The 17,304-nt window shown below is 28.3% G+C and overlaps 1 protein-coding gene across 2 annotated transcripts in view; it reads left to right on the top strand.

Moving 5' to 3' along the window:
• The window catches only part of LOC126844173 (alpha-tocopherol transfer protein), a 31,441-nt gene continuing 14,137 nt past the window's right edge, over positions 1 to 17,304 (top strand). The window contains exon 1 of one of the 2 annotated variants that reach the window (XM_050582086.1): positions 1 to 262. In XM_050582086.1, coding sequence (XP_050438043.1) covers positions 235 to 262 — 28 coding nt within the window. In that variant the 5' untranslated portion in view covers positions 1 to 234. Of the gene's footprint in view, positions 263 to 15,181; positions 15,448 to 17,304 lie in introns of those variants that run through there. The other variant, XM_050582087.1, reaches the window with a different exon arrangement.

Raw genomic sequence — 17,304 nt, 5'->3', positions numbered from 1 at the left:
GGCCGTTTCCAGATCATACGGACAGACGAGAAAAAAATTAACTTCATAACAACCAGACCCACACGTTTCGGTCAACGAGTATCCGATTGTTATTCGGTTTTCTTTATTACAATCATTATTCGTGGGTGTTTGTTTGCTTTTTTTACTCAAGACGATATCGTTTGATGGCCGTGTGAGACAAAAACACAGCAAACATATTTCCAACACTCGAAGCTAAGACGGGTTTTCGTCAATATGATTTGTTTGGAAAGCCTACCGACGGGTATGTAAAAATACATAATTGTCTTCTAGCATGCACGTTTGTTGTTATTATTTACCAAGTAGCTAAGATGTATAGCTTTAGTGTTGTCAAGATATGCTCTAAACGTAATTACGTGCAATAATAGCGCAACGCTTTAGTTTAAAAAATATTGTTCAGATGCAAGACATTATTGATATAATAAGGGTTATGAAATAGAACAAATAAAAAAAAAATAGTAGTAATAGTAATATTGTAAGTAATTCGTACATTGCAGGACGCTGGGGATGGAGGAATATATTTTGGGTTTGAAACGATCACTATCTAAAACATTATTATGAATTAGAATAGTAAAAATACTCACTCAATTTTAATAGGAAGGGGCAAATTTATTTCACTTTTGAATTTTGATTGACGATTGAATATTTTTAATAAAATGCCTTTGATTTTTTTCCTATGGATTTATTTGCAAGCTATCAGTTTTGTGAATTTTTAATTGTTCTTGTTTAAAAGGGTATCACTAGATTATTTACAGCGTACATTTTGTTATCTAAATTCCAGTGAACAATCAATAATTGTATAAATATTCTTTATTATAATATAAATAACGTTTTATTTATAAATGTTCTGGAGGTATTAATTATAATAGCTATTATTAGTAGTTGGAATTTAATAAATCAGAGATAGTGGTTCCATGTGTTTAACTTCTTTTAGGTATTATTTAACTAATGTAAATGGGAATTAAAATAAATAAATCCCATTGTTACTATTTAAACATTGATTATTTGAAATTGTATACAATTACTAAAAATTAGGTATTATTATTAATGTAACTAGAAAAGCGGGAAAAAGTAAAAGGTTTTATAATTAATTTACTTGAATTTTTACAATAATAGCAGTTGTTATTTATTAGACTCGATTTTTGTATTATGGGCATTAAATTTTATATTATACCAAAATTATTTTACGAAATTTTTGTTTTCAGTGTCGACAACTTTTTAAACGCTAGACAGATAATTTCATATAATATACAATTGTATAACGCAAAAGTTGAAATATTTTTTGTCTTCGTTACCAAAATTGAAAAATATATGTATAATTGTAAACGAACAATTTTAACACGATATAACGTTCCTTAAACAAATTTAAAAACTTCTGTATTTTTTGATTTGTCAAATGAAAAAAAAATATCTATAAATTATTATTATGGTACACATTTATATCTATGATTATCTATCATTTCTATGGTAGTTTTTTATTTAAGCAGTAATTTAGCCAGACATTGATTTTAGAGGGCGTTATAAAATATATTATGGTATAAGTCCTAATTAGAATAGTATATTTCTTAAGACAGTCAACAATAATTACGTGTTTGCCTACATATCTACCTTCTGGAACCCCTTGACTATGGCACTTGATTTAATTTCTCAAAATTCAAATAGATGAAGATGTTGTGTTTCCTTATAGCGTATGCAAACATTTAAAAAATCTGTAGTCGAATGCTTAAAGGAATACGCAATAACCTCATTGTCTTAAAGTAACTATAAACACAGCATTGCTTCTACAGTAATTCTTATAAAATGTACTTAATAATTTTTACCATCTATAGATTTAAATCGAATGGTTTTACAAAGAAATAACTAGGTAAACAACGAAATGGGCTTGAGACTTTTCTTTTAATTAACGAATATAATATTTTAGACGTACAGTTTGGCTTTACATTTATTGTATTGTATTTTTTTTTATTGCAAATATTGTGTTTATAATTATTTTTTTAGTTTCTTTTAAGCGTTCCACTACAGATTTTTTTAAAGTTTCCATACGCTATAGGTAAACGCAACATTTAATTTAATTTTGAAAACTTAAATCCAGTGCCAATAAATGAAACTTGCAATATTATATATCATTAAATTAGGTTAGGTTAGGTTTTAAATTAAGTTAGGTTTACTGATTTCGTGAAATTAAATGAAATGAAAAAATATTTTAGGATGTTTCTGAGAGCTTTATCAGCTAACTTTAGTGTTATTTTAAACATCATATCATTTATAAATTAATATTAATTGTGTGTTATTATCAATACAGTATGTGGTGTTGTATTTGTAGATTCGTCGCCTACACTAGAAAAAAAATATATACTTGCGCACTATGACTAATACGTTTATTCAATGGCCAATGCTAAAAGTGGGTTGTATTGTATAACTTAAGTCAATTGGAATTTGATTAACAGAATTTCAGAGCACGATATCCGTTTATACCGGAAATACATGAGTATATTTGGTTGTTGGATATTTTCTGTTGTAACGGCCTATTTTTTTATTTGTATTTTTTACCATTAACAACAATTATTATAGATGGTTATTGTACACCAAGCCTATAAAAATAAAAATACACCATAAGTCAAAAGTATCGTAGAGCTAATGTCTTGTCAGAACTATATGTTATATGAGGCAAACTTGTATAGGCTTTTTCTTTTTTTTTATAAAGGGCGAATCATATTACAATATAATAATGTTCATAATAATTAAAACAATGTTATTTTACGGAAACTTGTATTTTTATTCAAACGTATAGCCAAGTTAACTTAAAATATTTTTAATTTAATCGGTCAATTCTAATGAACCAAAAAGTGATGATTACAACTCACAAATGAGTGTGAATCGACTAATAGTTGAGCCAAAAACAATTTTATAAAAAAAAAATCCCCAGCTATAAAATAGCACAAAATAATAATAATAATATGCCACAATCAATTATTAGTCCCTGAAAATAAACTCAAATAGGCAGCTATTCATGCACGGCTGCACGTATTGCTTACGTAACGCACCTTATAAATAACAATAAGTTTATAAATTGTTTACATTTTATGAGTATTTGTTGATATAATTGAACAAATTGCTTTAAATTAAACTTAAATTATCTATAAACATTTATTGTATATATATGACTATCATGTAATGAAATTGTAAACTATAATTTATCTCCTTTTTGGCATTGTTGTCTTTCACATAGACGTTGGGGTAAGCTTAGCACTCTTAGTTTTGATAGTACAACCCCAAAATTGTGTGTGTGTTCCATTATTTAAGCTGTATAGAGCTGGGACTTAGGATTTTCGTTAATTAAGCATACACGCTTTTAAGCAAGATGTTTTAGTGAAATTGCACGCCTTGTCTTTCTATAAGCTATTAGCAACGTCATAATATATGTCCAGTTCACATTAATTTTTTTTGAGTATCTCGTTATTTTCTTTGATATTCAACTTCAATACTACAAATTTCATTCTAGCAAATGCAGTTTTGTTTTTCGTAAACATACAAAATGTATACTTACATTTGTACACGTACTTCTATCGTCGCTATTGTTTTACAAATTTCACACGCTTTTACATGGCCACTGTTTAATCTTAAGTAATCACTGTGTAATTTTATTATCTATGTACTAACTTTCAAAAATAATACATTTTCATTACCATTGACTTCATTTTATACCTCTAATTTCGATCGTTATTTTGTGTCGATTTTTTGTTCCATGATAAAACGCCTGTTATTAACGTGTATTGGTTTTTGATATTTCTAAATTTTACGAAAAAGAAATCTCGAAAAAATATGTAATCTATTAGATTAGCTGTCATTAGAAAATTTATTAAAGTTGTTATTGCGAAAAAAGTTAATACATCAACATTATTTTTTAAAATATTTTTATGTGAGAGTTGATCTTGGAATTTCGAGACCGCAGTAGAATTAGTAAGAAAATACAATGGATAATTAAAATGTTTAGTGTTTTATAACTGCTTATTTCAATCACATTTTTAGTACAATCGATTATATTGCTCATGTTTATATTTATAATACAATTCATAATAGATCCTATAGATAGTAGAACACTAATATTTACGAACGATACTATTATAGGTACACAATTACATCAAATATTGAAACGCAACCATGGAAGATGCATATTAATCCTTTGATGATATTGGCCAACGAGGATCCTTTATTTTGTTATGTTTATTCTTATATCGTATCTCTCTGTTTACTTGTTTTTTTAGTTACCAATTATAATATTTTTCTACTTAGACAAAACCCCGTTACATTATTTTAAATAAATATATCAGTACTATAATATACGCAGTAGATGTAATATATAAATATTGTGTAACATATATTTATTATTAAACAAACGAGGAAATCCTTATAACGACTTAGGCTCAAGAGGATGCTATTTTGACATCAAATTTTTTTTTGCAATATGCTGTTATATATTATGTGTTATTACTCAAAGAGTTGATAACGTCAGTTGGATGGGGAAACCCAAGGCTCATAATTATTAATATCGTTGTTAAAATCTGTTTACGGAGCACCTTAACAGGTTCTAATAAATTGTAGTTGTAGTACACAGCCTTAGTTAATTAATTTTATATTCAGTTGAACTACGCATAAAACTTCCCCGGTCACAGTATGTTAATTTTATTTAGTCACTATTCGCAGTTTACTGTGGTGTTTCGGTAAAAGGTATCAAGTCCAAAAATTACATAAATGGGATTATAAAACTTAAAATATTCCCTTTTTTTAGGGGGATGGGGGGGTTGGTTATAAAGAACTAAGTTTTATACCTACTAGTTTTGGACTAAAAACCTTTAACCCAAAAACCACAAGACTGTAAGTTTAAAAACCTAAATAATACCAAAATGCTAAGCAATATAAAACAAACCTATTATCAATATTTTATGTTTTGATTAATCAAATAAGTTGATATTCGATATACAGCCTAAGCTATTATAATATCAGTAATAAGCAAAAGTCTTCCTATTGTTTATTATTTAATAATTAAGTTCATTCGTTTTGGTTTTGTTGTTGATTTATATGCGATTTTGTTTACAGTTTTTTTTTTTAAAATTATTTTGCATTAATTAAGGGGTTTTCGCTAGAGTCATACCTGTTACTAAATCTGATATTATTGAAACGGTTATGAAGAAACCTTTTCAAATTTCTACCCACTAAATTACATGAATTCTGACCAATAAAAATGTTACTTAAGTAAATCAGTTTAAAAAAAACAAAAATGTTAAGATAGTTTTTCTATCTTGCGGATAAAATAACTATAGTTTAAATTATATTTTCTGGTTTAAAATTTAATAATAATAAGTTATAGTGTCTTTACAATTATAGTTTGTGTATGCTATAGAAACGATATTTTTTTGTCTCAAATTTTGACAAATAGTCTCCGCAAAAACATCTTTCTTACGTTACGATAGAAAAATATAAAACTATTATAATCTTATAAAAAATATACAAGTGTTAAAATGTGTAGTTTACCTTTAATGAATAGACTATTTTTAATTTTAATGCTATATGGAAACAGAGATTTAAAAATTATCATTAAGGGCGCCACACACCCGTTATTTTCTTCAAAAAACCTGCTTTGCGCGGATTAATTTTAAAAAGGCTGTAATCAAAACTAAGAAACTAAATTTTGACATAATATAGACAGCAACATTGTCTGTGTTCTTCTATCGCTTTTTTTTTTAATATTTCAACCAGTTAATGAATAATTAATTAATTAAGAAAGGACTTTTTTGACTTTTTTAAAAAATGATATAGCGTTGGTTGTATTAGGTATATCGAAATAATACGGATGATGAAACACAGATACTTTTGTCATAAATAACATGTATGAATTTCTTTCTTTAACTTTATAATATGAAGCCTGAGAAAAATTAATCCGCGTAAAACTCAATTCAAGAATTTTTTTTTTAAATCGCTGTCAAGGATGCTGTGATAGTCCGAAAAATAATTTAACTACTAAAAAAGAGTCCTACCTACTGAACTCTTAGTTACACGTCACAGTTTAACCTTTAAGTTAAGATTTTGTAAAAATTGCCTATACTTTACTCCTTAAAAATGGATGGTGTGGCGTCCTCTTAACAGATAAAATCACTCCTTAGAAAATAATTTCAGTATGGATATGTTTAGATGGTAAAATTTTTACTACATATTCTCGGGTTTACTACAGTTAATACGTTTGACAACGGATTTAAAAAATGTATTGCTCAATAAAATGTTTAAGTACTATTGGTAAACGATTTCAGATCGATGAAATGTATACAAGCTGTCCCAGTCCCACAAAATTAAGATAAATGAAATAACTTGTTCTAATGAATATTTTTAAGATTTTTTTTTAAAATTAATTTTGACATATTTGCGATATAAGCACCTAGTTTTTTATTGCACTTAACTATTTTACTTTTTTAAATAATTTTTTTTGTTACATTTTTTTTTCAAGATAGCCATTCGTTCAGAATAGTTTTTCACCAATTCTTTTTTGAAAATTATTCTGAATAAAATGGCTATCTTGAAAAAAAATGTAACAAAAAAAATAATTTTAAAAAGTAAAATAGTTAAGTGTGCCTCAAATAGCTCAAATGAGTATAAATTATCTAAAAAAAACAACAAATATTCAATATAACAAGAGTTATTTAATTTGTCTTATTTTTGTTGGACACCCTGTGTATAGATATTATTTCAAAACAGCATAGCAAATTAAACAAATTAAATACGAGCGAAAATATGTCAGATGCTTTGATATAGAAATGATCAAGTTTAAGGATTATTTAAAGTATTTTCTATTGTGAACCGCGATATTTGTGGAAACATACATGTGTGTTTATTCTTAGATTCATACTTATCTAAAAGTAATTGATAAATGTGTTGTCTGTCTTTACTAACGTCTCAAGTTAATACATTTCCACCTGATTATGCAATTGTGATTAATTATTTTGTATACATTAGCTAATTTTCTTTAAATATATGGCCTGAAGAACAAATTCATAAGTAAAGTACTTTTAGTAGTATACAGTAAAATGATTATTTGTAGTTGTACGTGACGCGAATAGATCTAATTATTTCCTAATATATGTGTCACGTTAATAACTAACGGCTAAACCTTGTAGTAATAAATGCATTTTTAATTATATGGTAGTAATTCATTTTTAAAAGGTCCACTATTACATAGTTGTACATTGTCATCTACCACTATTATCCATTATATTTCCTTAATTTCAGCTAATATCCCGAAAGTAGTTACTACTTACTACTAATTAAATTTAGTTTTTATTTTATCCTAATGTCAGTAGCGTAAAATGTATACAACATGCAGAACTATGCAGATTAAAATTCCCAAAGCATAATTGTTGGTTGAAGTCAGTTTTAGTTTAAAACAGTTTTAGTCATAAAAATTATGTTGTATAATTAGCTGAAATTTTTATTACCAAATTTTTCAAAAACCTTTATTTAGAAAATTGTATACGTACTGAAGTTGAAACTATTTTGTTAAAACTGTGAAATGTCACAACCAATTTAAATAGTGGTGGATTATTTCTTAAAATAAAAATGTTGATTTATGTACCTAACACTCAAGGTAAATATTTCTAGTATCCCAAATTTAGTTTTTTGTTATAAAACTACACTTATGTATCGACTTTGTGTCATTAAAATAGTATTTTCAAATTAACTTTATTAATACTTAACTTATTCAAATGGCTTTTTTATATTTGACTTGTAGAAAAAAACATTAGCTATTTACTAGATAATAAAATGATAAGTATTTATTTCATTGTTAAAATACACTTAAGACACTTTATGGGATATGTAAAGACAATTAAATAACATTATAAAGACTTTAGACTATATCGCCTAATTTACAACCTACCTACTATTATAATGATTGTGTATTAAAAACTTAAAGGCCTTCATTCAAATATTTGTTGTTTTGTATTTTTTCGTAATAACGCTTATCGATATTCACATAATTAAGTGATTAACATTGAAACTATTCTCACAGTTATTTCATAAAGTTCATATTGGTTTTTACAAATCATATTATAATAATAGTGATTACCTAGAAGTATATAGATAGAAATAATAACTGATACAAATAGACAAAAGAAGAAATAAAACGATTACTAGGTGTAAGTTTAATTAAAATGTATTATGATTAAATTGTAATCTTATCTGAGCGCATGGCAGTGCGCCAGGCCTAGTTCTAGCAATGCCAGTGTATCTTTACACGAACCAATTCACCCAGTTTTTCTAACCCACATATCTTTGTTTCCTCTTAAGTTAAGCTTTTGAAATTTGAAACATAGATTAAGCTCAAGTAGCTTAGGATACTGTACAAATTTGAGCCCTTAATAGTAAGCCTGTTCAAAAGGGGAGAATTTCAAAATTTTCATTTTTGTTATGACTCCCTGACTGACTTACTCACTCATCATCAAAATTATAAAACACTTCCCGTATAGGTAGAAACGTGAAATTTGGCACAAATGTAGATCTTATAGTGTAACTAATAGGAATAATCTGAAAGTTGTAATTTTTTTCAAAATTAATGCCGCTTTAGGGAGTCTAGTTCTAAATGCATGATGTGACGCGCTTGAATATTGCTTGATTAGATTCTCGCGCCGTCGAAACAAATGGTCTCTTTCAGTGTTAAAATATGGTTATAAGTAATTTGTTTGTAATTGACTGTAAGTACTTATCAAAAATAATGTTTTCGTAACTGTATTGTATTTTATTTTATTTATCGGTCATCAAGTACAGAATATTTTAATAATCGTAATAATATCATTATTTAATTCAGTCTGTATACCGTATACCCGTGTTATTCTTCTTTGGAGAATTCGTTCGATCGTTTTAAGTATAAAAAAAATAGCAAGTGCCGCTTTTCTATGAAAAATTATATAAGAGCAAAATATTTTTTTTTTTATTAAACGCTATTAAATCAAAAATGTAAATTGTAATAAAAGTAAAAAATGTAAATTTGAGGAATTTTCAGAATCGTTTAAAATGTGTGTTAACAAATGTTTTACATATTAAAAAAATTGTGTGTACCTACAACTTTTTGTTTTAGTTAGTCCAATTCTGATTTTAGAAAAAAAAACATTTATTTAGTTAGCGAGTAAAATTTGATTTTTGAACGAAACTTAATCTAGATCCTTGATATAGGTATTATTGTCTTAGATTTAAATAATTATTTTAGCAAATATTTACATAGTGTATGTAGGCCATCATTTAGAATTAAAGACAGAGGTAAGTCATAAGTGTAACTCACATGTTATATTGTTGTACCTTGTACTATTAATCTTTGAACTTTAGTGTATCCTAAATATTTGATTAGTGATACATATTATTAAATATTATAATTGGAAATAATTGGTATAATTTGTGTTAAGTGGCGAGTACCCTGTTGTATAAAACATATAGACTTCCTATTCTAATTCAACAATAGTTGATTAACAAATTGATTAGTCTGAAGATAGGTATAAAATATACCTAAAACGTATGTAAAAAAATCTGTTTAAACTTAAAGTTAATACTTAATCGCTAAACTGAAGTAACTCTATCTCCAACAAAAACCTAACAGTGAAAAAAGGCTAGACCCTCTCCCAAAAATGTCAGCCTATCAAAGTAGTGACATCTACATTGTGGCCAAGTCTGCTTTTTCTTAAATTCATAATCTCACTTCACTCCTACTTTCATGAGCAACCTGCAACACTGCTCTTTTATTTGTATTGTTTAACACTTGGCCAGTTTCTGAATGAAGCATAAAACATCATTATCAAATGTACTCACTTATGAGTTACATGGGTGATAGGAAGGAGATAACTCAGAAGAAAAGAAAAAAGGTTCAGATCCCCTCCCAAAAAAATGGCTGTACATTGTCTGTTTTATGCCGCATTCAGAAACTAGCAGACTTGTCCACAATGTAGATATCACTACTTTGATAGGCTGACTTTTTTGGGAGGGGGTCTGGAACTTGGCCCTATTTCACTATTAGGGTTTTGTTGGAGATATCATTCCTTTTTGCTGGCTTCAGCATCGTGGGCGAAGTGTTAATTTTTTACGAAGCATTGGTGGGAGCATTTCGAACATTGGAAACAGAGAATCGCGCGTTTGATTCAGCCGCCTCCAAGATTTTGCTTAATACAATTATTCTTAGAAAAGCGGCCGCAATGCTTTTTGCAATGTTAACAAGTAATAACAAATATCTATTGGAATTAATTCAAACCATTGGAATCGTACAGTCATTGTTAACAAAAAAATTGTTTTCTTACTTTCACACCACATTAATTATAATTACAGTTTCTCGAATGCGGAAGTGCCGGGGGTCAAGGCGTAATGTAGGAATGTTTAATTGTTAAATATTTTAATAGGAAAAAACTAAAATAAAACGTGAATAACGCTGAACGTTACCGAGTATATACATAAGATTAGAGATAAGATATAAAAGATAAAAAAAGAGATAAAGGAATAAAGATAAGAGATTAGAGTTAAGATGCTGAGATGGTCCAGCTGGATGCTGGAGTTGAGGTAAGAGATTAGAGATAAAACATTCTCTATTAGAAAGTACCAGAGTCCCATGTAGTACATGTAGTACATGGATATGTATCCATGTTCCTATGTACTTCCGTGCAGCGGAGCTCATGTCCATTTTTATAATATACTGTTTCTTGGTATGTAATACAATTAAAAATAAAAATTGATTTTGAAAAAAAACATCAAAATATTAATTAATAGGCTAATTTTTTTTTTTGCTGTATGTTAAAAAGTGACGGCTGATTACGTTTGTAGCTTATATAAAGTAAAAATATTCGAGCTTACCAATATTTTCAGGTGGGTAGGTAGGTATATTAAATATACCATAATATTTAATATACCTACCGGCTACCACAGTGAACACAACCAATTGTTGATAAGGATACATTACTGTTTTGCATTTATTGTTCAAGATTATATTATACAGTATACTCGAGACTCTATTCCAGTACATATTGTAAATAATAACAATTTTTGCTCGTTAATAATAACTCTATTAATATAAAAACTTACACCAACTATAATTCTTTAGGTTATCATTTTTTAAAAAAAAGAAATGTATACCGAAATTTGAATATAAATAATTTTAATTTTTAGGTTTTGTAATTTTTGTTTAGTAAAAGACGAATCTCAGTCAATTAATATTATGTGTCTTAATATAATTATTGCGAATGTGTATAAGCAAAGTTAGTATTATCGACTATGGTATAAAATATATATTTGAACTATTACCGCAAACCATTTACTAGTGGTCGGGTTTTGATTTCTGTAATATTACAATTTCTATGCTGAACTCATTATAAATGTATACTCTTATTTTACATCTGAATGTCACTGAAAAATTATCGTTCTACAATATTATTATTTTTGTTTTTGATAGATTTATACAATAAATAATAATATAACAAATTTAATAAAACATATAACAATATAAATCCTAAACTTGTTTTCAACAATGTCAATTTTTTTTTATTAAATATTATTTACATCATGTTGATTGAGACTTACGCCATAAACCATAAATACATCAAAGTACTTAAAATTATTCTGATTCTGTCAAATTGATGTTTTTTTATTTAATTAACGCCGTCTGTATCAATACGTAGCTTTATTTTTACCTGCAAAACATATTTAAACTTTATATTGTAAGGAAAGCATCGAAATTCAGCATAGTGCTGACTTTCACTTCTCCAGTTGTTTCATAGTATTATATTTTATAGTAGGTAAACGAAAAAATTAATTAGAAAATTATGCTTTTGTTGCCGTGTTTGAAATGTTTTAGTAAAAACACCAAAACTTTCCAAAAAAGGTATATATAAGCAACTAATGTATTTTTATTTTTTTTTTGATAGTGTCCGCTGAAGGAAATAAAACCTTTGTTATGCATTAGACGATTTTAAAATTAAAAATAAGTAATAGTTTTCTATTAAATTATTTCCAATAAACAATAAAGAATAATATTTTCTAATAATTTTCTTCTCCTCTATTTATATAGTTATTCAAAATGATTATTTAAATAATTTTCGTGCTGTAATATTTTTTATTTGATAAAACAATTTAAAAAAAAAATAGTTTTTTTTGCGATTGACATATGTGGATTTCCACTATAACTTCTTACAAACTGCATGTCATACTAACCTAATAAGCAGTGTTGAGCAATGACTATTTTATAATTATCTAGATGGGATTATAGATGACACGTGGGTTTTTAGCATCGATGCGGAGCTAATAATATATTTTAACGATATGTTCTATTTCACAAACAAATAATACAGCATAATGGATATATTAATCTTAACCAATAAATTAATAAAAGTAGTATAATTTTTATAACACTTACCTATAATGTTATGTATCGTACTTGTTTGCAAGATCAAAAGAAGTTATAATAAAACATGTTTAATATGTAAGGTTGATTATATTGAGAATACTGTAATGTAGGTTTGTAAAGCTACGAATAAATTATGAACTCAAGCTTTATAAAATGTATTCTTTTTTCTATAATATAAAATAATATAATGTTAACGTAAAAAAAAAGACAGTCCAAACCAAGCACAGTTGACTCCATGTACAGTCTAAACCATAGATTTTTATAAAAGCGTTTACTTCAATGGATTTTTTTAGAAACTTGTATCTACTGACTACTTTTATTTTAGTTTATTATATTTTACTTTGTTAGCTTTATTGTACTAGCCAGTTGTCTTATAACTTACAAAATTGTGAAAGAAACTATTGTTATGGTACTGCCAGCTGTCTTGTGTGACCGGGTTTTCAATCTTTAAATATGATGTGCTATAATTTAGCGAAAAACTATCGGATTTAGTCGAAATTTGTATAGAAATATTTATTAGGCAATAGGCAAGCCTCTATTCACTAATTGCCCCAAACCCAATTTTCAAACATTCCTTGGTTTTTTATTTTTTCTGTAATTACTTGGATACTGGACCCCACTTTAGTTATTTCTTACTGTGCTGGTTTTGACAATACTTGGTTTATTGTAATTGCCTTATTTTCTGAAAATAGTATTTATATTTCCTAACCAGATGGCCTCTAATGGTGGTCCTACTCCATTATACTATCCTCTTATTATGTTGGTTTATAAACGAGACACTAGACGTACCTATTTATAGAACCGTCTGTCATATGCTAAATTAAGCTGTGTTGGATTCTTACTATTTCTAGTTCGTATTGAAGCATTTGATTGTAATAAAATCACATTCAGATTTTATAATTACTTTGACCCAACTTCGCTAATTTTTTCTATCCTGTTTATGCTGTATTTAGTTTGGTCTGTGCTAGTTTTTTTTTTTAGAAAAATCCTAAACATGTTATAAAAATATTTATTATTTGTATAAAGTCCTAAAACTTTACCTAAAAACAGAAAAAATAAAAACCATTTTCTACCCCTTCTAGTAGGAAGTGATAATGATATATATATATATATATATTTTTTTTTTTACTGCATTCAGACAGTATGTTACCTAAAGAATCGTCCGCTCCAATAGGGAGCGGACGATTATTATTCCATTATTTTTAAAAAAGTAATAGCATGTCATAGTTTTAAGTGGAAAATGTTTTTACATTTAAGGAGTTTTTATTAATTTTGAAGGAGAATATAATTATAATTGGGTAATATATTTAACAAAATACACAATAATAAATACTTTGGCTATTTAAAATCTATATTAGTTTTAGAAAAACAATGATCACTGAGTATTTGAATTTGGTTGTACTTCTTGTTTCATGATCTTGTACATTTATACAATTTAAAAAATAAAAAAACAGCTTTCAGCATACAAAAATAACATCGATAACGAAGTGTATAATATGTCTTATCCCTTTCAGACACCAGGATCAATGTCATGGATAAATAATCAGTGTTTTAGTTTTTGTCACGAATTATTATGTAATAAAGATAGAGCAGTGCAACCGACATCAAAACACGCCTCTTGGTATTTTTGAAAAAAACGTGATTACAATTAATTTTTAATATTATTATTATTATTTCTATACTAGTAAGAAAAAATAAATTGTGTTGCAAAAAATAAGTCGCCTTGTATGAAGTGGTAGGGATGTCGTCAAACTTCGACATAAGAGTAATCCTAACCAAGTTAGATTCGTTCTTAGCTTACTTGACTAATAAAAAGTAGTTTTTGTACATATCATAACATGAAGAGTAGTCAGAACTCAGAATTACATGTTACAGTAGGGTTTTCTTTAAATACTTGTTTGTGGTAAAAATAATTAAAAATAAAGTTAATATTTCAATAAAAGTTAAATGTTTTAGTTTAAATGATAATTTTAGAGGGTAAATTATAACAGATAAATAATCTATATTTGCTTTAGAAAACATAGTTCTTTCGTTAAAATGACTTTTTCGTGTTTTTTTCTAGCTAAGTAATTGTGTGGCATATTTTAAAAACAACCCATAAAACAGGGTTTCCAAACCTAATGATATAAATTATCCGTTTAACTTCTATAGAGTGAATCAAATAACAGACCAAACGGCAAATGAGACAAAATAAAAGTTAATAAAATTACCACAGATAGAATAAGGGATGCCGAATGAGTATACATGAACATATGTAAGAGATAGTTTGGAAGTTTTCCCAAAACCCAAGTAAAATGAGAGAGAATAGATCGATATACACTGGGACGATAGAGATGGGGGGGGGGGGGCAAAAAAAAGAGGGAAATATGTAACACTAAGGGCAAAAATCATTATAAAAAACCCAATCCACAATAAAATTTAACTATTAGACGAATGCGCGTTTTCTGCCAATCATCAATCTTCAGCCCCAGACTTGCTCGCTAGTCAAGCAAATTAGCAACCATGACTGAGGCAAAACTAAACTTATAAGTAGGGCACATGTCCTATACACTCCTAATGGGTTTACTACTTGTCCCAGCCTGGAGTTGCTCCCGCGACGGGGGGGTGCACGTGCATTGAGTTGTAGCTAACGAGCGGCCACCAACGGTGATAAGTCACGGCAAGGTTCCCGTGGACGTGGCGTCACCGTCGTCAGGCCAACGGTACGGCTATATAGCGTATAGGAAACTGGTCGAATCGGTTATTATCGCGTTGTCCGCCGGTAGTCCACCGCCATCGTTGCTCATACCGAATATTATACACGGCGGTATACACCCAGGAGCGCCGCGCCGCATCAACCAGTTTTCTCGACGGCCTGGCCGCGTTCACTCACGTTTCATCCGCACTCTGAACGCAAACGTCCCGCGCACACACACACACTAACGCCATAACATTTAGGATCGGTACAGTGTTATCAGAAACTTAACACCGTGCAACACATACACCGGCGTTCGAAATGATCAAATCAAATGGTAAGTTTAACATTACCTCATTGCTTGATGTATGTTTTAAACGTCCAAGTATTATGGCCGTCTAAGAGGATTAGATACTATAAACTTGAAATGTTCTAGTCCAGCGGTTCTCAACCTTTTTATATTTGCGTACCACCTACACAGTTCGAAAAATTTTACGTACCACCTGACTTGATAACCTTTTTTTTGCTTATTAAAGATGTATACGTTTATTTTATGTATAGAATTTTATATTATTAGTTAATTTGTTACTACAAAATGATGATAATATACGTATTTAATGCACAAAATTATTATTATTATTATGGTTTACTTCAATGAGACGGTTGGTGTTAACACATATTTGGGCGCCTGCTAAAAGGTTACTAATGATTCATACCAATTTTTTTTTTAAAGGAGATTTTCTTCGCGAACCACCTATGAGCTTTCCGAGTACCACTAGTGGTATGCGTACCACAGGTTGGGAAGCGCTGTTCTAGTCAATTGTGTATCGCCAATTTATTCACAGATTTGTTTTCTTGTTCAATAGTTTTATGTAGGTAGGTATTTGTTAAATATAACCTAAATAAGTATTTTCAGTAAAGTTTGAGTCAAAGTCAGCTCTTATCAATTTGTTTTGTTACTTATTATGAAGCAATACTCTCGTCGGCCCATTATCTTACCGGTTTAGCAAATGGAATGACTAGATATTGTACCAACAAGTCCTGGTTGTATAAACGGTATTTTTTATTTTTAGGTCTGTTTATACTGTAAAAAATAGCGTTCAAAACGTTTGTTATATTTGAGGCGTCTAAATTAAGTACCAGGTAAAAGCAATTTTTGAAAATGTTCACAAACAACAAATAATTTCTTCAGATAAGTGATTTTAAAATCAACCAAGATTTTACCAACACAGTTTGAGTTAGTTATAATTTTTATTTGTTATTCAATAATAGCTTTACGTACCATGTAATACAGTGTGGCCACTTTAAAAATTTATTTTTTGCTGGTTTTGAAATTAGACGCCTCATTTATCAATTATGATTGATAACAAACTTTGATATCAGTTTAAATACAAGTTCACTACCATATTACTTTATAATAAAAATACATAAATAATCCTTGTTTTTACCTACAACAATGATGAATAGATTTTTATTTTTTTTTCACATTCAGTTCAAACTGCTAAGCCCATCTCGATTTTTAAAATATAGTTATCTCTATGTAAATTAACGAACTGGAACAATATGTTTAAAACATTATTGTACCGTCTGAGTTTTAGGATTTGTTCGATTTCTAAAACATGTTAATATCATCGTGGTCTTTCGTATCGGTGTCCCATTAGCCAATTAGGTTTCAATAAACCGTTATTACTGTACGTTTGTTCTGTTATTTTTATTTAGATATACACAAATAAAACCAGTATTTATTTGTTGTCCAATTTGATTGGGTCAGTCGCTAACAGGATGTATCTAACATACGAGGTTAAACTGTATGCCATTAGTAACTTGACCAAGCCAGTTATTGAATTCACATATTTTGTCATGCACAATACAATTTGTCGTTAAAACGCTTTTTTTATGATCGTACGCTAATTACATTGTTCAGTAATCCGGTTTGTAAGAGTTTATACTCTACATTAAGTTTTATCAAAATAAATCTTATTTTAAACGCTAATACGGTTGAACCATTTACTTCAAAATGTCCAACACAATCGCAATGGTCTTAACAAAAACATGAGACTTTATGAAAAATATTTCAACTGTATTTGTCTTAAATAATTAAAATTCCTCATAAATATTGATCGGTTAATATTCATTAGTATAAATGTTAAAACAGTTTCGTTATCAATGGAGTACAATAAACGTGTACGTTGGT

This window comes from Adelges cooleyi, unplaced genomic scaffold (genome assembly GCF_023614345.1).
Source record: "Adelges cooleyi isolate 19-005CV unplaced genomic scaffold, UGA_ACOO_1.1 ACOO_flye_CR_arks_rails_tigmint_CR_PRNA_651, whole genome shotgun sequence".
NCBI lineage: Eukaryota > Metazoa > Arthropoda > Insecta > Hemiptera > Adelgidae > Adelges > Adelges cooleyi.
Note: the sequence above shows the minus strand (reverse complement) of the source record. Positions and strands in the feature narration are given on the sequence as shown.